This window comes from Pogonomyrmex barbatus, unplaced genomic scaffold (genome assembly GCF_055798465.1).
Source record: "Pogonomyrmex barbatus isolate J1 unplaced genomic scaffold, ASM5579846v1 scaffold17, whole genome shotgun sequence".
NCBI lineage: Eukaryota > Metazoa > Arthropoda > Insecta > Hymenoptera > Formicidae > Pogonomyrmex > Pogonomyrmex barbatus.
In genome coordinates, this window is record NW_028297113.1 from 4285203 (window position 1) to 4310389 (window position 25187).

At 30.8% G+C, this 25187-nt stretch overlaps 1 protein-coding gene across 1 annotated transcript; it reads right to left on the reverse strand.

The window, feature by feature from the left end:
* Positions 1–133: 133 nt before the first annotated feature.
* Positions 134–25141, reverse strand: LOC105427829 (scavenger receptor class B member 1). Its single transcript, XM_089074571.1, has 8 exons — positions 24056–25141; positions 12615–12870; positions 11120–11261; positions 5730–5930; positions 5203–5427; positions 4471–4633; positions 3362–3606; positions 134–3148 (listed from the first exon to the last, which is right to left on the reverse strand). The coding sequence occupies exons 1-8, from the start codon at positions 24267–24269 to the stop codon at positions 2852–2854; spliced, it is 1743 nt and encodes a 580-aa protein (XP_088930697.1). The 5' UTR covers positions 24270–25141; the 3' UTR covers positions 134–2851.
* Between the last annotated feature and the right edge of the window lie 46 nt (positions 25142–25187).

A 25187-nucleotide genomic window follows, 5' to 3' on the forward strand; every position in this document is an offset into this window, starting at 1 on the left:
CAAAAATAATTTTTTAGGCTTTTTTGTTGCATCATATAATTTAACGATTAAACTTTTTTATTATAAAATATATATTTATTTTATTCATAAAAGATATTATAGGAAAAGAAATAAATCTTGTAACATATATATATATATATATATACATATAATTTATTAACTTGGTTATTACACATCTAATAAATTTTTTAGGAAATTTATAATATCACACTGTATGAATAAAAAAAAATATCTTGAAATTTACGCCGTATATGCACAAATTATATTATGAAGTAATATCTATTCTTATTTCTAAGTATCTTATTAAACATGTAATCATGAGTACATACTCATGATTATATATAGTCATGAGTACTTAATTACACACATTAAATATTTTTTATATATGTAATAAATAAGGCAAGAAAAATTCTAGAGAAAAATATTCCTCCTACGACCCTATTATTTATATGTGTATTCTTATGTGATTTAATTATTACTAAACTTTTTTATTCTTATAATGTGACGTATAATTTTTTTAATCCTCATAAGAAATAATAAACGTATAAAAAATTTATATATTTTTACAAATAATAAAGATAAATATAATCTTATCTACATTTATCTTTTTATAATTCATTTTTTAGTGCTAGAGATATGTGCGAAGTTCTCATTAGATACTACATCTTAGCGCACATTATATATTTAATAATCTACTTTTAACTATTTACATATTTACATAATCGGATAAAAAAAATTAAAATACGGATTAACAATATGATTACATATAACAAGGATCACCGACTTTTTATATCATATGACAGAAACGGATAAAGATTATTTTTACTTCAGTTTTAGACAAATAATTAAACTTTTGCGTAACATCGTTTAGTTAACAGTCTAAACTGTTAGGTCTAATATACAAGATAATTTACTTTAAAATAAAATCATGAAATGATCTGCCGAATGATATCCAAGTCGGTATGGTCTTCTTCACATGTTCATGCTATGAAATCGTGTTATTATCCATGTGGAGAAAAATAGCCTACGATGTGATATGTGGAGCTATTCGAGATCACTAAACATACAGAGTGGTTCGCTTTATACTACTACTTGGATAATTTTTTCGGAATTCTATTGACTACTATATTTAATAAATGGCAAGTCTTCAGCAGATGAAGCTTCCTTTCTAAAAAAAAAAAAAAAAACAAAAATATAAAAATTATAAATAAAAAAAATTATTCCAAGTGATAATATTAAATAGATGATGTATGTTAAGTATATAATAATATGCATCATTTATCAATGATCGATTTCGTCATTTTCGTCAAGAAAAACAAAAGAACGACTTTTTTAACGAGATTAAAATTATTTTTTAATTTGTCAGCGTTAGTTAACATCGGAGATTTATTACATTATCTCTGTTTATTTAAAGATATGCTATATTGAAAGTGAGGGATTCGTCAATTTAACGTGTGTCAATTAAAATTGAGCTTACGAACGTATCAATGTATTCCTACGTAGACATAATATTTCTCTACATTATATCGACATATTTAAGAAAATACTGTTTTAAAAGAAGAGAGCAAAAGAAATAATTACAGACATGACTATTAGCATGTCATATTTGATGTCACAATTAGCATTAATAAAGCATCATATGCCGTAAAAAATAACAATAGTTTCTTTAAAAGAGTTTACGCAGAGGATTACAGCCTCGTTTTCAAGCTAATTTTTAATAATCTCATTTTATATCTAGAAAATATAAATAAAAATCAAAATATTTAAATAAATATTAAAAAAAAATTTCTCCTATAGAATTTTTACGAAAAGTAAAAAACATAGAAATAGAATAGAGTAAATGAAGAGCAAAGAGAGAATGAGTAGAGTAAGTGAAAGAATGAAGTAGAATAAAATGATTTCGTCAATGCGAGTATGTGATTAAAACTATTGGTATAATAAGACTCAGCACATACATATAGTCATACAATCACATGAAATAGTTTCAATGTTATAATAGCAATGTTATATGTCTCTCTTTTTTTTTGTTTTGCAATCTTGTCAATTTTTATTGCAACTGAAGTGCATCAACATGTTTTTTCCTTTATTGACTTGGCGTATAATTATTTTATACAATTTAATACAATAGCTGACTTAATCACTGTTCTGGCGTTAAATTTTTTAAAAATTATGCCAGTCATGTGGCATATCAATGTTAACAGATCAATAAAGTTAAATGTTTTGTTATAAAAATATATCAATTCTTATATTATTAAAATATTCAGTATAATGCAATTTTTTTAAGAACTTGAGAAAATCAAAATGTTTAAAAAATTTCTGTAACAAAATATAATGAAATAGGTACCTCATATTATTATTTGTATATAATTGCATACAAACACTCTCATCACGAGGAATATTATAAGAGAGAAAATAACTTTATTTAATATTGGAATGTAGATCGATAGACAGCATTGCTATTATTCTCTGTAATAAACTTACAAGTTGGGAAAACATTTTGATTAAAACTGTTAACAATTAAAAATACGAATTACCGGATTGAAGAAAAATTTTGGATGTTTTTTCCATTGATCATCTACATTGTCAAATAAAAAAATATTAAAACATGGAAGTGTTCATAAATTGATTTAATCAAAATCGATTAAATCAAATGGTGAGAACTTTGAATACCCTGACATTACTTGTTCAACAAAATCGTATTCTGGTACGATAATAGCACAGTAATATACAGAGTATATAAATATAATAAAATAATCTACTGTATTTGTCGCTCTTTCGCCAATAGAGCAATTATTAAGACTAAAATAGTTAGAAAGAAATAATTTCCTTTCTGCTCTCGTTCCCTAAATAATTACACCACTAATGCTAAACTTGGATCGCCGGAAGTTAAGAGCGAATTATACGCGTCTATCTCTTTATCCTTCAGCTCAACTTGCTTCTTGTTCTGTGTCTTTCGTCGATCTTTTTCCATTTCCAACCATTCCGACGATCCCTTCGCTTGATACGACAATATTTTCACAATGCTCCAGATGAGAAGCATCGCGCCAGAGAGGAAGAGCACGTACGTCATTACTTCTTCCATTACTGGCAAGATGTTCAGATAAAGCCAGAAACGAAGGTTCATGAATTTCGGTAGCTCGTACATTCCCTGAGAAAAAAAGAGAAATAAATTTTTATCGTTAGACAAAGTCCATTCGATAATGAACAATTTCGCAATCGAGCGAAATAGAAAAAATTATTATTATTATTATTATTATTATTGTAATGTAGAAATATCTATAAAAATTATTCCTTTAAGAAACAACTTTAAAAGAACATTATTAATTAAATACTATTTTTGTTGCATAATTGATATACTTACAATTTCGAACCATAGTAGCGGAATCGTTAATTCGGAGAATTTTTCCACTCTAGCCATGTGTTCGATATTCTGCAGAGCCATGTTGATCTGAAATCGGAATGCTATGTCCACTGGAATTCCGGACTTTGGCTGAATAAAGAAATAAGACTCATGATCTTCCTTTTTCGGCTCCAATCCTTCGACAGCTTCCACTAGTGACGGGTCACTTTTGTAGAAGTGCGGATATGACAGGGCGATTGGAAATCCTGTATAAATAAATCGAAAAAAATATTATAATATGTTATAATATGTCAATGCGATTTTGACAGATTTAATTTGAGCACGAAAATTTGTCTGGATAAAATCATTAGATTGCAACGCAAGACATGAAAAAAAACGTCAACATTCTCGCGATTCTCGTAAGATATTGTTATTATTATTTAGTGGAAATAGCTTCTTTCTTTAGTAATCGACATGTCATAATTTTATTATCACATATTGCAACCGTTGACGCTCGATCGTTTGTTGTATTTTGTCAATAAAGGCGCATAATGCATCGCGTCGTGGAAATCATTGCATCGCATTAATCCCGCAAGCCGAACTCTGGATTTGTTTGCCGAAGCGAATGATTGCAAACGCATATAAATCATCCCTAATTGTCTAGCATGTGACCGCTTAGGCATGACTTCTTTTCTTTTTTATCCTCTGCTCGCATCCCAAATCGGATCTGCTGATTTTTATTGCAACACGACCGAGGCAATCGGAATCTTACGACATGACTTCAAAGGAAACAAGTCGGACGATCGCAACCGGTAAATAGCACACGGTGTGAGAATCATCGATTTTTTTTTTTGCAACGATGCAGATCAAAAAGTCCACTTTCTTATAAGTGGATTTAACAATCCATCCTTTATAAGATGCATTTATCGGCGGAATTAAGGCTTTTAATAAATTATACAATAATGATGATAAAGATGATAAAAATGAAAACATCGAAGATGATTAAATAATTAATATGCACTAAGAATAATAATTTATTCATGAAGTTTAACTTTGCATTGAAACTTACATATATTAATGCTTTTATATGTATCATCTTTGACTTATACAGAATAACTTAATTAACATACCATAATAACAATCGGTGACGTCGATTAAGCCGGGTTTCAAACATAATCCTTGACGACAGAAACATTTATTTTCTGGATTTATTGCTCCGTTATCCAATTCGTTTTCCATGAATGTATATTGATACGTATACAGGCCATTTATCGTCTTTTCTCCAATTCGCACCTTTGGAAGAGATATTATTAAGGATACCGTTTCTATACTTAAAAAAAGATTTCTATAGATTTCTATAAATTTCTCGAAATGTCACAAAACATCATTCTAATATTTTATTATTACAGTATTCAACAATTTAAAAATTGTTAAAGCAAAATTTATTTTGTAATATAAATAAGTCCATATTTTGTATAGCGAAAATATTGAAACTTTAATAGCTTTTAATTTATACACGTCTATACTATAAGATTTATGTCCATTAAGTTCGTGTTTACTTTAGAGATTTCTAATTTAACTATCACGAAGCAAAAACATTATGAATTAAAATCAAAACGTGGAAAAAGAAGATAGATCTCTGAAGAAAAATTATATATATATATATATATATATATATATATATATATGAATTGTTCGATACGTCTGTAAATTGCATAAGAACAATTTACGAGCATTCTGTATAAGGGAAGAAAGTTAATAATAGAAGAAATAACATTACACACGCATGACTCGGCAGGAGGTTCTTTCTTGGTCAGACTGTTTAACCATTTCGTCGTGATGATTGCAATAATCAAAATTACCATTCGTTCGCTTCGGCAGAGGCTCTTGCGAAAGAAGAGGAGTGTGTCGTTAGGCTTGATGTAGCTCGGAAATTTAACCCCGTCGCTGGAACCATGCACATTCGCGCATTTACCAGTCCATTGCGGTAGATTCACGTCCCCATTATACTTATCGATCAAGCCTGCCAGTCGAATATCAGTCTCTCCCGTGTAAATTGTTTCGAAATCACCGTCGAAATCGTACATCTACAAAATAAGTAGTCAGTGTATGAGATTTGCATTGTCGCGGGACTTGTATAATATTTCAGCTAAACGTTACATTATCGAAAAAAGGAAAAAGGAAAAAGATCATGTGTTGAAAGAATATATCTTCTAAAGATGTTTTTATTTTGTAAGTAGAGCGGTGAATCTAAATCTTATATTTGCAATCCAAGAAATTTTTATTTTTCTACCTTAAAAAAAATAACGTTAAGTAGATAAAAATATAAAATTTCATTTACGTATACAAAGTTTCATATATTTTGAGAATTTATCGTCTACTTTCTTACCCTATCGATCAGTCCCAATTTATCGAACTTGATCCAGGAGGGCATTAAGTGATTGCCGAGGATAACTAGGGTTGATTGGTAACCAAACATGAATTCATGCGCAGTCATTTGTACGAGAGGATGAGTGTCTGTCTGACGAATCAGCGTGTTGAGACCCCACCTGGATATGAATGAGGCATCCTTCATTACATTTGTGATGCTCTGCAATAATAGAAAAAAAAATAGATGAAAAATAATATAATTGGACGGATTTGATGGATTGGTTAAATATTATCTGCTTCATTAAAACAACTGATTTCATATTATAATAAGCATTGAGATTATATAATTGTACAATACTTTGCATTACAATACAATACTTCTCGCTCGCGATAGACGTAAGAAGATCTAGTTTTGATAATTCCATTTATCATTCGATTCTTTTTCTCATCATCATGTTAATAAAATGGAAAATACTTTTATCATGATTATTAGAAAATGATGATTATGTAATATATGATTGAATTAATTATATTGAATTGAATTGTTTTCCGTAAAAATGAGTTACTCTATATAATGTAAGTTTAAGTTAATATGAAAAAACTCTATTTTTATTTTTTAAGAATAAAAATAGACATCAAGTAAGTGTATATATTGATAAGAAATTATTAGTAAAAGTGTAAGTTATGTGACAGATTATATTATTGTGCTGTCGAATCAATGACATGTTGTCTATTAACATTTATTATGTGTCGTTATAATAAATATCGTTCTTTATCGAATTAAGTGTGACATATCACTACTGCTTAATAAAGAAAAGAATAAATGCTTTGCAATCTTCAGACATTCTTCTATCCCGCGATTGCCAGGGTCATTGACTTTGATAATACCGTAGTAACAAATGACATGTGAGAGATTTGTTAGAGGTTTCTATTAGATGTAGCATTCTATAAAGTTCTAGTCTTTCGTTTAATATTTTATATGCTTTTGCTTTATTGTGTTCGAAATCAACTTTAATAATAGAAAATAAGCAGATTAGATAGAAATTATGTTATCAGATAAAATTAATTTTTTAATATTATATATTTCAATGTCAATAGGCCATTGTGTGTATGTATTAATATTAATTATAATATCCCCCAAAATTAAATTTAATTTTTAAATACAATAAAATATATTTGTATTTTACACACATTATATATATATATATATATATATATATATATATATATATATTGGCATTAAAATAATAGTAAAAAATTAATATTAAATTCAAATTCAAATTTTTAAAATATTTATTACGATAAATTTAATAAGAGTGAGAACAGAGAAAATAGATAGATTCTTTAATTAAGAAAAACATTTTTGATAAATAAAAATCTTAATAGATAGGAAAAATAAGAATTAGCAACATTAGTTCTCTGAATTTTAATTTTATTTAATTTTCAAGGGACTCGATATAACATAATACTCGATAATAATCAATGTCAATAGACAATAGCTATTACATGCAATAGAAAAGCTGAATATAAACGAAACGCTTTCTCCGTGCAACCTTTTAAACAGATAAGAGCGTTTATGGTGTATCTGTTACTTTTAACTGACGGCTTTACAATTTGCATGCTCAGGTAGTATAGAACGTATTGCTTAAGCGGATTCTTCGTGAAACACGGTTCACTGCACCTCTCGTACTGAATGAACAGCGAATTTAATTAAATATTGAGATTCTATTTCTTCGTAGATGCAATAACTTCAAAGTAATCACCTGTATCGGCGTAACAGGTGAATTTATATAGCGCGTAAAATGCAAATAGCATTATGATACATCATGTCATTTTGTATCAGAATATTTTTAAAAGATTATAACTTAATTTATTTATCTCTCAAACGAGAAGTGAATGAGTTGTGTTTGCAACATCTTAAGAAATCCTTGACTTGAAAGTGATTTAATAGCCGCGCCTAATTGCGTGATTTATGGTTGCAAATGACAATGTAATCTTCATAAATAATTTTCAAAAAAGTTGTTTCGTTCATTTTTAATTTATTTATTAATCACTTTTTTTTATAAAAACATATCTAATTAATTAATTTATTGGACTTTTATATAAAAAAGATTAATCAAATAAGATTTATAAGAAAGAGACCTGTTCATTGTGTGATCCTTGTGATTATATATATATATATATATAAAAATATTATAAATATATATATATAAAATAATATATATATATATATAAAATATATATATAAAAATATTATAAATATATTTTTAAAAATAAAAATATTATAAATTTAATTCATGATGAAAAAAGCTCATAATTTTGCATGAATTTACATAATTGTATATAATAAATGACAATTACTTTTCGCGACAATGTCTATTAATATAAATGTGATTTTAAGCTGTAAAGTGTGTGTCGTAACACACTTCCTTCATTAACGCTTGCTTTGAATAATTTTTATGATAACATTAATAAAGTAATAAATTCTGCTCTTTTGCATCTATTTATATGAATGAATCAGCACGGAGATGTACCGAGCAACTTTTGCAACTTATGCAACTCTTTTTTAATTAACCTATTACAGCATTAAGCATAAATACTTTCAAATACATTTTTTTATTCTGTAATCTAAATTTTAACAAGATTTTCCAAAGTTTTAACGTTTTAAATTTTGAAATTGTTCTATGATAAAATGTTTTGCATTCGTCTTATGATCTACGCATGCATCTAAATATCTGTAATTAAACGATTTGCCACATCACTCATTTGTTCGAAGAAATGTAGAACGCGCTAGTTTATGCGATCAGTTTCGATAACGCTAATAATGAGAACAATGGATGTATTCTTGCCTTTCAGACACGTTATTTCGACGAGTCTGTTAGTAAAATATGTTCTCTCCTATACCGTTATTATTTTTATATATCGTACAACGCGTGTATAATTAGTTGCAAAATTTATTATTTGATTCAGTTAAAAAAAAAAAAAAAACATACAAGAAGACTAAATGAATGTCGAGAGTTGCGCATACGTCGTTCATTAATAGATACAGTTGTATTTCTCTTTTAAGGTGATGATGGAAAGGGCGTTAACTTGCGCCTCTTAGCACAGAATGTATCTTCCTGGTTTCTCGCGACTTCTTGACCGTGCAAAGCAAATGCGACGGGTTTCTCGAGGATGCATTTGTGCATCGCGAATGTAAATTTCTCGCAAACACGGATACCTCGTAATGCGGTGGCACATTCTAGAGAAATCTACGTCGTGAAAGAATAATACGTCATGTGGGATATTTAATTGCCATTCGCGGTATATGCTATTATGTAAAACTTGCCAATCGAAGTGCAATTTTCTTATCTCTTGCGTAATATCTGATCCAAGTTATGTTACAATTTCATTAATTACATGGATATGTTGTATATACCACTAAATGAATATAGTCATCGGATTTTTTCGCATCTCACCTCAAGGTAACCCTGAGAACAGATAATCGCCTAACGCGTGTAAATATTCATGACTGAAAACTCGTCCGCTAATATTGCGTGTCACATTTAGTTTGATCGGTGATTTGACATGATGAGATATTTATCGGAATCCATTTTCCCAGAGTGAATATTGCACGGGTTTTTCAACTGACAAATTAATCGTTATAAAAGTACGGATATTTGAGAAATGTTATATAAGGATGGAATGTGTCGTCAATAAACTCACGCACATAATAAAGATCCTTAAAGCCTTCCGAGAATAAATTGCTTCGAGATGGGCTTTACGAAATCGATCGTAATTAACAGTTTGTTGCTGAAATTTACGACGTGCCAGATCGTATCGAATAAATGAAATACCATAGAAATGTCAAAGTCCGAGTTTCCAATGAACTTCGGTTGCATCAGTGTGAGTTGGCACTAACACGGAATTAAACTGCAGATACTCACCGCAATAAGTCGATGAGTAAGTTATCTCATGTTGCAATTAAGATTCTTTTACATTATCAAATAAATTATTTTCCGGAGTATCATACATTTTATTAACTGATCTCTTGTACTTTTATTATATGATGTTGCATGCGATTAGAATATTTAATAAATTTAACATTTTTGGCAATGTCAAAGATTCGGTAATGTTGAAATTGTAAGCAATGCAAAACGATAAAATTTTTTTGATATATATTTTAGATATTGTATAATAATAATAATAATATCACTACATTAATAGAAAAATTTCTATTCATTAATATTATAACTCATTAATATTATAATATGTTGTAATATAAATAAAATTGAGTGGATTATTTGAATGTTTAAATAATAATTGAGAACGTTTATTAAATATTTTGTAAACGGTATCTTTATCGTCAAGAAAATGGAGTGTTAAAGTATATTCAAAATTAGAAACACGCAGATAAGTGTAGATACAATAAAAATAATTGTTTGTTAATTTTTGCATTTGTTACTGCATATTTACTTAATTATATTTTTATAATCAAGTTGTGCGTCATTAATTAATGCTCATACACAAGAAATGGGTTTCTTCCATTATGAAATTCACGATTGATGCAATTTATATTACTTGTCTGGTCAAGGTTTATAATTCTGTTATCTATTATCGATACTGTTACATCTCGGTATTAAGTGCTTAATTTTCAATGTTTAATGCTTAATTTTTAATGTCAAATAATGTTTTCATTATCGAATAATACTCAATAAATTTTTGATAATCTTAAATACTGAATTGCAAACATATTAAACATGTTGTGAATGATATAAAACATATCGATTAATTACCATTTTCAAAAACCATTTTCAATAAATGGACGTTTTTCTCGAATCATATATGCAAACAATTTTTAATTGATTTCTGATTAATCATTATAAAATAATTGTCAGTCAGCTGTTCTATTTATAACTTAATTATTCTTTAATTAGCATAAATTTATTTTACGATCTGGAATTGTGGAAATATCTTTTTTTTTGCAATTAGTAATGAAAAAAATATTTTTATTTACGTTTTAAAGTTCTGTAATATCCCAACAGAATATATAAGATTTTAAAAGATCTTATTTCTACTCCATATCCCAGTGTAAAATCAATTTATAAAATTTAAGATCTTGCCTTATTTATTTTGCACTTAATACGTTCTCGACATAGTTTTCGATTAATGTAATCTGATTACACAGGAAAATGGAATGTAATCGTTAAACAAGATCTTATTGCATCGTTCTTCTCAAATCTTTTTGCTTTTAGCAGGACCGGCACGTTTTTTAGCGTCAGCGACCACTCACTTTTGCACGAACATGCTCGTTTATCAGAACGAACGTGTGCATTAATCGCATATCGTTTACGCATACGATAAGATAATTTTTCTGAGAAATCATGCTATATAATTTATAATTTACAAGAGTAATATTTTACTACTTACGAATAGCGCAATGTTCGGCATTATTACGAGGTCCTCTTCCGTGCCATTGCTCATTTCCGGAATCCACTGTAATGGATGTATTGGTACCGCCGATAATGTACCGTTGTCATTGAAAACTACATTTGCATGCTCGAATAATTCTCTGTAACAATAAGTTTCATGTTATATTATAACAGGTTTTCTGCCATTAATTTATTATTTATTATACTCATATGATTAATAAATATACGTTACAGAATGTATTTCTTGTATCTTATTTTTGGAAAATATGCTTTTCGATACAAGCAATAAAGTATGTCCTTTAAAGAACATGTTTAACATTTAACATAAATATATATATATTTAAATATTGAACATGTTCTTTAAAGGACATACTTTATTGCTTGTATCTAATATTTAAATATATATATATATATATATATATATATATATATATTACATTATATATTAATTATATATATATTATAATTAAATTATATATATATATATATATATATATATAAAATTTAATTAATACTATCGAAAGATTTAAGAATTATCCAAAAAAAAAGAATAATTCTGAGGTATTTACATAAAATTTATTTAATAAATTATTTTTTAATATAGATATATAAGTTTGAATAAAGTTTGTCAAGTGTTTTAATTCTTAAAGTTTTCGAAAGATACAGAAATACTTTTTCTGCCTATTAGTTTTATTATTTTATCTTATTTGTGCTTTGCCGTTTCTAATTTTACATATTCAGGTGAGTGTGTTTAAATTTAGACTTGTATTTAAATTTGTAAGCGAAATTTAATTAAAAAAAATTGTCGACGTAACGAATTATGGTTGTAAGCTTGAGTTATTTCAAGAACGATCGTATATCTAATCGGATGTATGCACAACACATTATAATGCAAATTTACTTCGTTTGGATGTCAGTGAGAAACAAGTACGCAAGTAATCGATGGCAACGCCTTGGAAGGACAAGTCTACAAGTATACCTAGGACAGACGCATAAACTAGATCTAGATCGTGTCAATTTAATCATTATTATTTACAAGATAGCTCACTATTTTTCTCGCTATTTTTCTTGAACGTCACGACCTTCACTTTCCGCAATTACTTTTTTTAATACAAAAACATATAATTTCTAACTCGGCTTTTCCAGTATTCTGATTAATAATTTTTACCTTTTTTAACACGCTCCTTAGCGAAGTTTCGCAAAGTGACGTTCAATCGAATACGTTAGTCATCTAATATAAATTGCTCTAATATCTAACTCAGCTGTTTAAGACGAGGAAGAATATTTCTAAAATATTTCAATGTATAAATGATAAAACCCAGAACTATAATTAATGTAGCAACAACAACACGTGACACTTGATATCAAATAACTTGTGATTTACAGACACACACATGTGTGATCTGTTTCCTTCCTTAAATAATAAAACTAATGAAACGATGATATATATGTTTTTCGTATGTAGAAGATTTATTGAAGTTACTTATACTTACTTATACACGTAGGGCCCAACTTGTTGGAATCGCAGTTTGCTCTCTTTGCCACTTAGATATTCGTCGCGATTTGTCACGTTGAACAGATAAATCTTTACGTAGAGATCGACCTCGGGTTTCCGCCATAGTTCAAAGCTCTCGCCACCCTCGCCGAGCGTCAGCTTCCACTGGAAGAGTGACTCATAGGGTTGATATAGCACTATAAGGCAACCGCATGTCAGGCCAAGCAGACCGAAAGTCATCAGCATGAAGATATCTGTGGGCAAAAAGGGGAAAGGTGTTATCCAAGCGGGCGTTAACCGACGGTATAGGGAATTCCGTTAGAAATTATTAGCAAAGCTATAATCAGTTGTAATCAGATATCTTCCTAACAAGGCTGTTTCTACGATATTATTTCTTCGTCCATACATCAATCTTATCGCCCTTAATCTTCTCCCGTAATCTTCCATGCTATGAAACTACTTCCTGTATGACGAACTTGTGAAAGATGCTCCATATTTGTATATTATTATATTTAATTTAATATCTGTTGTTACCACCGATATAACATTTCTTCTTTAAGATATCGGAAACAAAAAGGTCATTGCACGCAGTGCTTAAAAATCTGCTAACAAGTTCTACCTTTAAATATTCATCCATCAAATTCATCCATCAAATTTCTATTGAACATAATCAAAAAATTTTATTTGCCAAAGTACACGAGGTTAAATACATAAAAATAGTATAGCTAGCGCAACGGAACAGTTGCAAAATATAATTAATCGTTTTCGTGATATGATTTATTGAAGCACAGACGTTACCGCCTTTTGTATTTTTCTTGACTTAATACTTATGAATTTAGATTTAACGCTGGGTTCCATCAGCGTTAATCTTAGCAATTTTGATCGCGGATAAACAAGAATTACACGAACATTGCAGCAACTTTCACAAATCTCTCATGGTTTCGTAATTTATGTTTGTCGGAAAATACACTGCTCTTCTTTGACCGACAAGTCGCGGCATCGTAACTTTTGCAGCGGGTATTATTGCGATATTAGAATTGGACAATGGAGATCAAATAAGTGAACGGATACTCTCTTGATCGCCTGTGTGTGTGTGCGTGTGTGTGTGTGTGTGTGTGTGTGTGTGTGTGTGTGTGTGTGTGTGTGTGTGTGTGTGTGTGTGTGTGTGTGTGTGTGTGTGTGTGTGTGTGTGTGTGTGTGTGTGTGTGTATGGTGTGTGATCTCTTCTCTACTTTTCGCCGCGAGGATGAGAAGCGGTACTCGACCATTTATGGTGGTTAGCGTCGAGTGCAAGGCATGCACTTTGAAATTGAGAGATCGACTGTCTGCTTAGCCATTTTAAAGGAAAGGAAGACCTGTTACACACACGCATATGACTACACAATACATTTATGTACATTTCATATATATTTATATAATAATCAATGTCAACATAATATAAATGTGTAAATATTGGTTATTTATATAACCAATATGTATAAGTACGTTATACAAGCCCTTGTAAATAATTTTTATATATCAATTTTGATTATTAATAAATTCTGCGTTAAAAGAAAAATGTTTTATCGGTAAATTTTGAAAATTTAATTTCTCTTACTTTTATACGCATATATTTCATTTCAAAAAAAATATGCTATCTATAAAAATAAATCGAAAATAACTTTCTTTAATCGAATAGTTTTAATTTCTTTTATATATGATTAATTTTAAATAAACTTAACAAGAATCGAATAATAGAATTAAAGTTAGAGAATTAAAATTATATAATTAATTTTAAATTGCTAATTAATTTTTGTTTTTTTGAAGAATTTCTGTTCTTATATGTTCATAATTTTTAAGATATTTTTGAAATGGTTAAATCATTGAATACATGTTTTTCAGTGATTGATCATTAATTATATTTAAATGCTTGCCTGACGTATGCGAGTGTCGCGTGCAATCGTCGTTTACACTAAGGTAGGCATTCTACGCAAATCCTTGGAGTATTAAAATTTATTATGCAGACATCAAGCATAATCGCAAATATCTGCGCCTTATTATGTTACCGGTATATTTTATCCGGTCCAGAGAAGCAACGTGGGGAAAAGACCTTGAATCTTTAAGATTAAATGCGCAGCGGTCTCTTTATTTCGCTTTCAATATCTTCTCAGAGCGAAAAAAAATCGTTACTCTTGATTTTCCGCATGAATAATTTGTTTTTTGAATGTAGCACTATTATCATCAAGTTTAATGTGCACAGTTTATTTGTTTGAACCTGACTATCTTTGTATGGCGTCCATGACTTTAAGTATTATATGGATATTATTCTGACTTTATAACACATGTATGGCTTTTCCACTTCTTGTTTTTTGAAGTTTATGGTTATAGCTCGTTACGGTTTGCTCGTTTGTAGCGCGAAACGTTTCGTATCTCGTTTTTAACTGCTAATAGCCATGATCTCTTTAACAATCTTTTTTAAACAAAAGTAAACCAGAAAGCATATCCCGTGATTCTCTAGTTCTTATCGAAGAATGTAATTCATCGCTTGAAATGTAAAAAAAAATATTATTAACGGGATCATTTTTATTATTAATTATTTATTATTATTATTATTATTATTATTTAAAATATTAGTATTTTTTCTCGATGAATTTTTACACTGAAAAATTAACTTAACATAACATTATAGCATTCTCATTTCTCCTACAGCTCTCAATTGTATTGTTCGTAAACATATTCACTGATTAAATAACTAGGAAGTGATTAATCAAATCTGTGTCAAAGACTCCGCTGCTGATAAATTACAAATTGACGCGTAATGTGATACCGATACATCGGCAATAATTTGTAATGTAATAAATATAGAAAATGCAAGATAAAAGGTAAACATGAAAGATTGTCAACATCAGAGATTCTTATCGCAAAACTTACACTTGATATATATATATATATATATATATATATATATATATATATAGCCGTAATATCAAATTCGAATGCCCTCGTACTAGTATTTTATTCATATCAGTATACATTTTTTTCTAGCAGATACTTTGAATGACAATACGTGCCACGGCGCCAATCGTTTTTTCCGCAATGCACTCGATGACGTGCAATGCTACCGTAATAGTTAAGTAATCCTCTTATAAATCATGCTAGAAACATGCTGATGTGTATTGCGGAAGTATAATAGGAGAGATTTATTCACACGTTTATGTGAAGGACGTCGGGCACTGCTCGACACCTATCGGGCAGTCAGAGATTATCTCGCCTACGCTATCGCTATTTCCATATAAACAATGCTTAGAATATTTTAATAGTTACGATCGCAAATGAGACATTTTTATAAATATGCGCTTAATGATGTAAGCTCCCTGGAATTGTTATAATTCGCGTATGCGTATTACATTTAAAATTAAAAAACGTTGATGTGTATTATTATATAAAAAAAAAAAAAAAAGAGTTCAAATTTGGATAATGTAAAAATTATGTGATATAATTAAATTAATTAATTTTAATTTTGATTGTTTAACTTACGTTTAATAGTGAATAAAGAATTCAAGGTTAGGCTACTTTGGCACTTGTTTGTTGTTGTAATTAAAAATTGTAATTAAAAAAAAAAGCGAAAGTTAAATTTAAGTAGAGTGCCATTAAGCTATAAATGTCCACGTGTTCGCGCGTATGTCACGTTGCCGTAGTTGCCCGGGTCGTAGAAAAGGTGTTCTGCTCTCGCCTATTGCAAGATCGTTGGCAACATGCAGCTGTGTCGTAATAATTTTCCGGTGGTAATCGAGACGAGACTGCAAATGCATGATCAAATAGAAAGCGCATAGTTATGCCGTGTTCCTATATTCTACATTGTTTTACACTTAGCAAATGCGACATACAGTTATATATTATGACTGTCAGACATGTTAGACATGGTACTCGTGTTAGCGTAAGTAAACTATTATTAGTTTCCCATATCGATAACATTACAGGCCGCGATATCAAACATATTGAGAAAAGAGTACATTTAACAAAAATAAATGACAAAGATAATAATTAATTCGATGAAATTAGATATACCGAAAGTCGTAAGTGTCAGCTTCTATCTGTGCGTTTATCAGTATTTAATTAACCGGTAATATCACTTATCTAGCGGGCATTAATTAAAAAGAAATGAAAAGTACGTAAATTGGGTAGTAGCTCGCGCGAGTAATTCCCTGCCGATTCGCGGTGGTATTTTGATTTTGCGCAACATAAGTAGTCGCCGGTAGTTTACCCCTCGTGGTTTTCGCTGCGACTAAACGTAATCTGAGAAAGCGACGAGCGAGTTTCTCTCGCGCATTTTAGTCGCCGAGTTGCCTCACGTACTACCATTTGCAATGAAAATCAATTTGACAATTCCGCGGAGTTAGTTGTCGCCGGATTTTGCTGCGGTTGATTTTATCTACGCGGTTTTGTGGCAAAGCGCGCTGCGTTTCGCGAGCTGGTCCAGTCGCGTTCCGTTTATCTCTCGCATTCCTCTGTCGGGCCGCAATCTTCGTCATCGGACGCGTTTCGTACCAATCGCATTTTTTCTCGACATTCTTTCTTCTGCGACTTTGGGTCTTTATGTAACATCAATAAATCCATAAACGGTACGGTAATGGCAATAGGTGCGAGAGCACGGTTTGCATAACTGTCGTCCGACCGTTTTAAGAGCGCCAGGTTCCTTATCGCTCCTGAAACGCTGATTTCGATGCCCACGGGCCATTTAATGATCGATGGAAAATTCACGCGTTTCACTTGTTCATTTATATACACACGTGACAACGTGTACACGTCTTTTCCAGAATGTCATTTTATCCCGTTTCTATCTAAAAGAGAAAAAAATCGTCGTGTTTGTATATGTGTTTGCGTAGGAAAGATCCAAGTCGATATGTTTTACGATGTGATATAATATTTTGAAAAAAAAAACCTTGATAAAAAGTAAAGCAATGACAAAATTTTTATTTTAAATTATAATAAAACACTTCAAAATACCTATCTATCTGTTCAATTATTTTTGAAAATGAGTTTTAACCTGATTGTGATTTAATGCGACTTCTTTTTTTAATTAATTGACTTTATTAAAGCCATTATGCAATTGTGTTGCCTACAGACATCGAACTAATTCGCAATTTTCAAATTGCTATCCGTATAAAATATCCGTGAAACAATTATGGAAACTAATAAGATAGTCATTAAAGTGATTTAAATTACGTTTAATAGTACATTCTCACTGATTGCGACGAAGAAACGCTCTGGAAATTTCTGTTGATTTCTGTCATTTTGTTTTCACTTTGCAGTAAAACCGGTTCTCCGATCGATCTTTTTTTTCTTGAGTACAAGTCTCCAATGCCATCCGTGTAGGAAATATTCCATTATATATTTAATGCGCATTTGTATATCATTAATTTATATCCATTCATTAATTTATATCATCGTCTTCCTCTCAACTGCTCACGGAGTAATTACAATTAAAGACGGATGTGTCGTATAATTGTGTCGAGTAAAGAACTTTGTGCAATTGTTGCATTCTTCGCATTCTACAAGTTACAGGTAAAATATGCCTTTGAAATTATTATCGTGCATTTTACAGGTCCGCGCCCAAGGTAATTTTAAAATAAATTTTGATAAACTTTAATTAATAATTACATATTTTCCGATTAATCAATTTAAAATTGATTCTTCCTTGAGAATTGGAGATGATTCTTATATATTTTTGTTTTTAATTTAATTGAAAATTCAGTGTTATTAGTTTATATAAAAAAAAAAATAATAATATTAATATAATAATAATATAGTTTGTAACTTTTTCGATGAGGAAGGATGAGGTATTGTATGTCGTACATTGATATTCATAGAGAATTTCTATTTTACTATCCGAGCCGGTGTACCATCTGATAGAAACGTCACGTGTCGCTTAAACATTTTGTATGTATATGTAAGCCTATAAAAATGATAATTAGGAAGATAAGTGCGAGCTATCATCCGGATGGACGGCTGCGTCGTTTTAGGTCAATGGTGGAGTTGTATTGTGCAGGATGAGAAAGCACTTGCTGAAGGAGATGCAATCGCGTTTGTAACTTGACAGCTAACTGTCCGGTCCATTCATGACACTCGTCGTGTTCCGTTAAAGCAGATTGCACGAAGCAAAACTTCCTCAGGTGCGACTATGATACATTCTTCACTGCGCGCGGCCAATAACAATCGGCGGCTACCTGTTACGAACCACAACGTGCGCGTGATCTGAGTACGATGATGACACAGGATACCACGTATGGACGATTTTATTTCGGCACGTCTACTTTTGCGAATCGCGATGTCTACGAATGTCCGCGAATGACGCCTCCCCTATTTACATTTCTGACAGCGCACAATAAACCGTCGTATTTGCCACCGAGATATAAAACGTCACGTTTCTGTAAAGATCAAATGGTTAAACGATCAAGATACAAATGCAAATCTAAAATGCAAATTCGGATCCCGTTCCTAGACGAAAAATTCTTGTAACGCAATTTTGAGGTACGCTAGATGATATTTCTCTTTATTTTAATACGATGTAAATTTGATTATGGCCACGTGTCTCGAACCAAAGGGAATATAACACGCGCAATTTTTTTGAAGAAAGATCATACATTTTTCAGTGAGACTATCATTCTGATTTAATGATTAACATTTCTGCTTCCGAGTAATTTTTTTGTTTCTTATACAACAATTTTGTGTACAATAAAATAACATCTGGCTGTCAAATTTCGAAATAATACGATCGCTAAAATGCATGAATCGTACAATACATATTTTATTTCGCGGAGCCATTTGTTGAATATTCTTGTCTCATTCAGACAACGTGCGTCGTCAGTGCAAAATAAATTCGTACTCGCGCGGAAATGTTTTATGGCATTTTGACAACGATTTCAGAGTTCTGGTAATGCACTTATATCAATACTTATATCAGTTAATAAGGTACTTATCAATTTGTAAGGTCACGTAAGGCTAATAATCGAAACTTCCACGTTTACCATTATCTATCTTAACATGCTTTCTTTTTTTTTTAATACTCGTTGGTCGTTGACTTACAAGCATCGCGTTTATGGTTCTTTTATTTGACACAGTTATCATATAGTCCGCATATTTTAGCCCAGTCGGCGACTTTTACTCGATTGAATGGGAGTAAAAGAGTGTGTCACGTGTATGCAGCACGTTTTTGACCGGCTTCTACTTTCACGCACGAATATGCGAGTAAATGATTCACATATGCGGTAATGTTTAAGTGATTTTCCTTTCGTGCTGTATGCTCGACATAAGTAGACTTGAACCTATTAACCCGTTTATCAATCAGCACTTTTTTCGTGCACTATTTCTTTTCCTATTGTCAATTTGTTTTATTATTACTAATAAAATCGATAAGAAAACATTTTCCATTAATGCTATCTCAATATGTTCATTAATTAAGTGAAAAAAGAATATAAAAAGGAAATTAAAAAAAATTAATAAAAAAGGATTATCTATCATTTTTAACTGCAATTAACAGCTAAAATATATTAATAATCGTGTAAAGTATAATGTAAAAGTATATATATATATATATATATATATATATATATAGAAATAATTTAATATGTCACTTATAAAAAAAGATATAAAAGATATAATATTAAAATAATATAATATTAAAAAAGATATAAAAGATATAATATTAAAATTTATTTAATTATTATTAAGTGCATATATTTTTGCGTTTATTTGTATAAAAATTTATTTGCATGAATAGTTTTATATAGCAACGCAAAAAATGTGTATATTTTGTATAAAATTGTAAAGTTGGCAAAATCGTATGCAAATGAAATATTTTATAATACATAATTATTGCCAGAAGACTTAACGGTTAAATTGAAATAGCTTGGTCAATAATTAGTCAGACGAAACCGGAATTCTAAATAATTCAGCATGTGAAATTAATTCTATATTAATGTATGCATATTTGTATTGGCATTTGAAATGCAATTTATAAGAATTCAATAATTTATTAGGCAAAAAAGAAAATCATTAAGCAGAAAATGAAGCTATTGTTATAATTGCGAAACGCAATCCTTTACGATGAAATTTAATGGAAATAGTTTTAATATAATTAATTTCCCGATATTCGTATTCATTATAATAAAAAAACAATACTTGTCTGAATTTATTTGCCTATTTAATGTCTTGAAACTATCATAAAATATTTATTGTCTTGAAACTATCATAATTCTGCTAATGTCAGCTTTAAAAAAAAAAAAATAATAAATTTCTGGGCTTATAGTTTTATCAGGTACAGAATGGTTTATAAGATTTGGTCGAGGCTCTCGACGACGCGTGTGTCTCGAGTAACCAAGTATGAAACGTGACTTGCTGCCGAATGGCTCATCAGATCAGAACTTAAACAACAGATCACCTTCCTTTGTTTCGATAATTAGGTGCATCTGTCGATTGCAATCTCTTTCATGAAAGGCATAACATTACGTGAATAAGAAATTAACAATACGTCGAGTTGTACGCGTCCGATTATGTCTTGGATCAAAAAACGCGAAATAAAAAATGTTTTTTCACAAATCAAGTAGCGGCACGTACGCTATCAATACGCTCTTAGGGATTATCAGTGTCGTTTAGTTTTCAGTATCGAAATATAAAATGTGCAGATAAAATTTTTTCATTGCCACAAAGAACTTCTTATTTTGCTTGAATTATTTCATGTTTACAAAGAAGTCTTAAATCTTGTTTTTTTTTTTAGTAATTCATATCAATATTTCATGTCAAGTGGAAGATATAATAATCAATTGTTAATAATAATAAATTAATTACTATTAATAATAATAACATATTAATTTTTTCAATGTAACCGCAAATTAATTTTATGATTAATATATATATATATAAATTAATGTAGTACAAAAGCGTAAAGTATCAAGCGATATATATAAAATCGCTTGATACTTTACGCTTTTGTACTACATTGCATACAAAAAATTAATTGTGCAATTAATTTTGCAAAAAATTAATTGTGCAGAAAATTACAGTAATTTATATGCATTGTTAAAAAGCAAAAAAACTAGAAAAATTATTGGCAAGGAAGCAAATTTACAAAATTATAGAAGAATAGATAGCGCAAAATTATATTTTATATAAGTTAATAATAAGGGCTAATTACACTCCATGTGGCGTCAAAAATAATTACTTTTAATGATTTTCAAGAATTGCAATGACGCAAAAATGCGTAGTAGTTAACAAAATAATCATAATTCCCCGATATAAATTTTGTCAATCTAATTGATGAACTCCGTATTATTATCGTGTCTACGAAAAAATTAAGTATCAGAAAATCATAATAAATCTGTTCTTCAACGCTACGACATAAATTACAAATTCAATCGCAAGCCACTGTTATTATTAATAATCAAAGTTTTATAAAGAAGATAAATAATATCGAATGTATTTATGCTCGCTGTTATAGTAATTTTTTTCAAATCTTTTTCTTATTTTGTCAATTTACACCTTGTCATTTATGTGCATATTAGTTTTCAATCATGTTCAATCATTGTTTTCAGATTTTGTTTTTCGTAGAAAACTATTTTTAGAAAACATTTTATCCTTTCTTTACACACTGAAAAGATATCCTGCAATTCTTGCATAGTCATGTTTTTTAATGTAAAAAAATTTCACTTTATACGCATTTTTATTGTAGTCTAATATGAAAAATACATTTTACACAGTCACCATTTTTAATGTAAAAAAATTTCTTTCTCATAAGCTTTTTTATTTTAATATGAAAAATATTGCACATAAAAGGTGCGTGTCTATTTCATTTGGATTTTACTCAGGAAAATTCTTACCTCGGTATGTTCGAATGCAAAGATAAAAATATGGTTTTGAAGTATGGAGAGAATTGTGAAAGAGAATACGATTATCCGTCTAATCATTTTCTTCTTTCATCGGGATAGACCTATTATTTCCGCAGCAAATTATATATCGTGAATTTAACCAGTAATACAAGAACACTTTGCGATTAACAATTACGCGGGCATGTGTTCCCACGTGCAAAAATTTTTCCTCGGAAATTTTCAATGTTGCAATCCGGGGAAAGTCAATATCTTGCGCAAAACTAAATGGAACAACCTAATCGAAATGGATCGCAGTTGTAATTTTCGATTCAGTGCTTATTTTCTGTTCATTTTTCGTAAATTGTATCATATAGTATTACAGGACCGGTTTCCTCGCCATAATTATGTACATCTCGAGCGACTCGAGACTAAAGTTCTATCGCATCGAAATGATTTTTTTTTTACCGAGAAATCGAAAATAATCTCTCCCCCCGATACATATATACGAGAACATTTGCATCGTAAAAGATATGCGCGCATTCTTCCTCGGAAATCTTTCGAATCAGTTTCGAGATAATGGTAACAAGCGTTTTATACGAAATCCTTTTTTCCTTAGTGGATACATGTTGCATTTTTTAAACGTTTCTTTATATATCCAATTTCGGAATGTAAATTTAAAAAAGAATATAAATTTAAAAACCAGAATCATAAATATTTAAAAATATTTAAAATAACGACCGATTAAATCTAATTTATTGATATCTCTTCTGTAATGCAGATAATAATTTATAATAAACTATTTGCGAAAATAATTTTTTATTTGAAATGTATAATATTTACACAAAACCGCAATAACAAAAGCTAAATATTTTAGAATAAATAACAAAGGTTGACTCTTCTCTAGCTTATGAATGATTGCACGCGATGTGCTAATTCTTCTAAGAGAATTTCATAGAAAGAATTGGAAATAGAGTGAAACGCACGTTGCGTGTTTTCTGTACACTCCTTTGCATTTTTTTATACCTCTGGTAACATTTAGTTACGGTAAGTTATCATGCATTTATTACTACTTTAGATAGCTGATCTCTTGTTTTCTCTGTAAGATCTTTTTTCTTTATTTTGCATCGCTCGATTTGAAATTAAGTCAATTGTTAAAACTTGCTGAATCGTAGAAATAAACGGCCACCTTTTCTTTATTTAAAATGTTTACTTACGTTAGCTCATCTTATGTAAAAATAATTCTCACATGTTTATTAAAGAGGTATTTTCTAGTTACAATTAATTCAGTATGCAATAAAATAATTTAAACGGATAAAGCAATAACAAAAGAATTGCGGGATATCTTTTCTCACGGATTAACATTTGTGTATATACGGAGAATTAAAATAAATTTTGCTTTGCTAAAATAACAACTGTTGCGAGGATCACATTAAAATTTAGAATCTCAGTTCTCAATATTCTTTCTTCGTACATTAAAAACCATACTTTTACCTTTGCATTTACATGACATTTACATAGACTCGAATTTATCGGACACACGACGAATAAAATAATGTCTCTGCTATTCGACCTTGAAACGAGATTTCCTGTTACTTACTTTTTGACCATCTTCGTCTGCCATCGGAGTGCACTGGTAGAGCGGTATTGAAAAATTTGTTTACCATCACCGAAGATTTTCTCTGAATATTCGAGACACGTCCATTCGTTTTCGCCTCGTCCTGCTCGACCTTGTCACCATTAGGGTTGATGTTCACCGACGAGTAAATCTGACGATGCGACAGGGTATTCCAGATCACCATAAGATCCTTCATTTTCCAGTTCCTTACACTTTCAGGTAACAGCTTACTTTATTCTATTGCCGAACGATAGACGGTATCACGATGGGGGGTGCGTTCGACTTTGTCGACTTGCGACGACCAATCGTCGGCGGTTCAATGATAATGGCGGGCCGGCCGACCGACGATAAGGATAGATCTCCACTTCTGATGCGCGGCTTGATGACAGATTGCAGAATTAATCGGCCCGCGGCTTGTGATAACCGATGTAATGCCCGCGTCGAGAGATGCCTGGTGATTATAACGCGCGATTTCAACACTCTCGACTTTGTCGGCCCGAACGTTCAGTCCGGAGATTCTTCACTTTCTCCCGCGCGGTTCGACGCTCGGTTGATGTTCTCCAACGCGTCCTTGCGGAAGATCCGACGCGAAAGCCTTCGAGAAGCTTCTCCCGGACTGAGGGAGATCCGCGGAAAGTGTACGACCTTTCAAGGGCAACGCGATGCCTCGAGATTAATATTCGATTAATTCCGCCGAATTATTCTCTCTCGGACTTGTCAGCTTGAGAGAATCGCGTACCACTCGGCCGATCGCTCGAGATTCGTCCGGCTTTTGTCCACCTTCACCACCTGTCGTGTGTGTCACCTCGCTCCCCCGTGACGGTGTGCGGTGCGTGCGGCATACGTCTCGGTGCAGAAGTGGCGGTACGGATCTCGGTAGATTTGAAAAATATCGCGCTCCCACTACATTTGTGGCCGGGCTTGTCGCCGGTGGTGGCGACCGGCGAGCACGTGGAATACTGTCCAATCGGGTCACGAGGTTGTAATCCCACCGCGAGGAGCTTGTGATGTCTGCTAAGCGCGTAGGATCTCGGGGGATCTCCGTTCTGCTTGACTCGGAGGGAGGCGAGATCTGAAGGTCACTCGTCTTGGCGGTTCAAAAGACGGTTCCACG

Excerpts from the sequence above, each read along its gene's own strand:
- LOC105427829 (XM_089074571.1), bottom strand. The coding sequence starts at position 24,269 with ATGAAGGATCTTATGGTGATCTGGAATACCCTGTCGCATCGTCAGATT. Across the intron at positions 5,428-5,729 it reads AATTGGGACTGATCGATAGG|ATGTACGATTTCGACGGTGA; the intron begins GTAAGAAAGTAG and ends CTTATTTTGTAG. Across the intron at positions 3,149-3,361 it reads CGCTACTATGGTTCGAAATT|GGAATGTACGAGCTACCGAA; the intron begins GTAAGTATATCA and ends TTTTTTTCTCAG.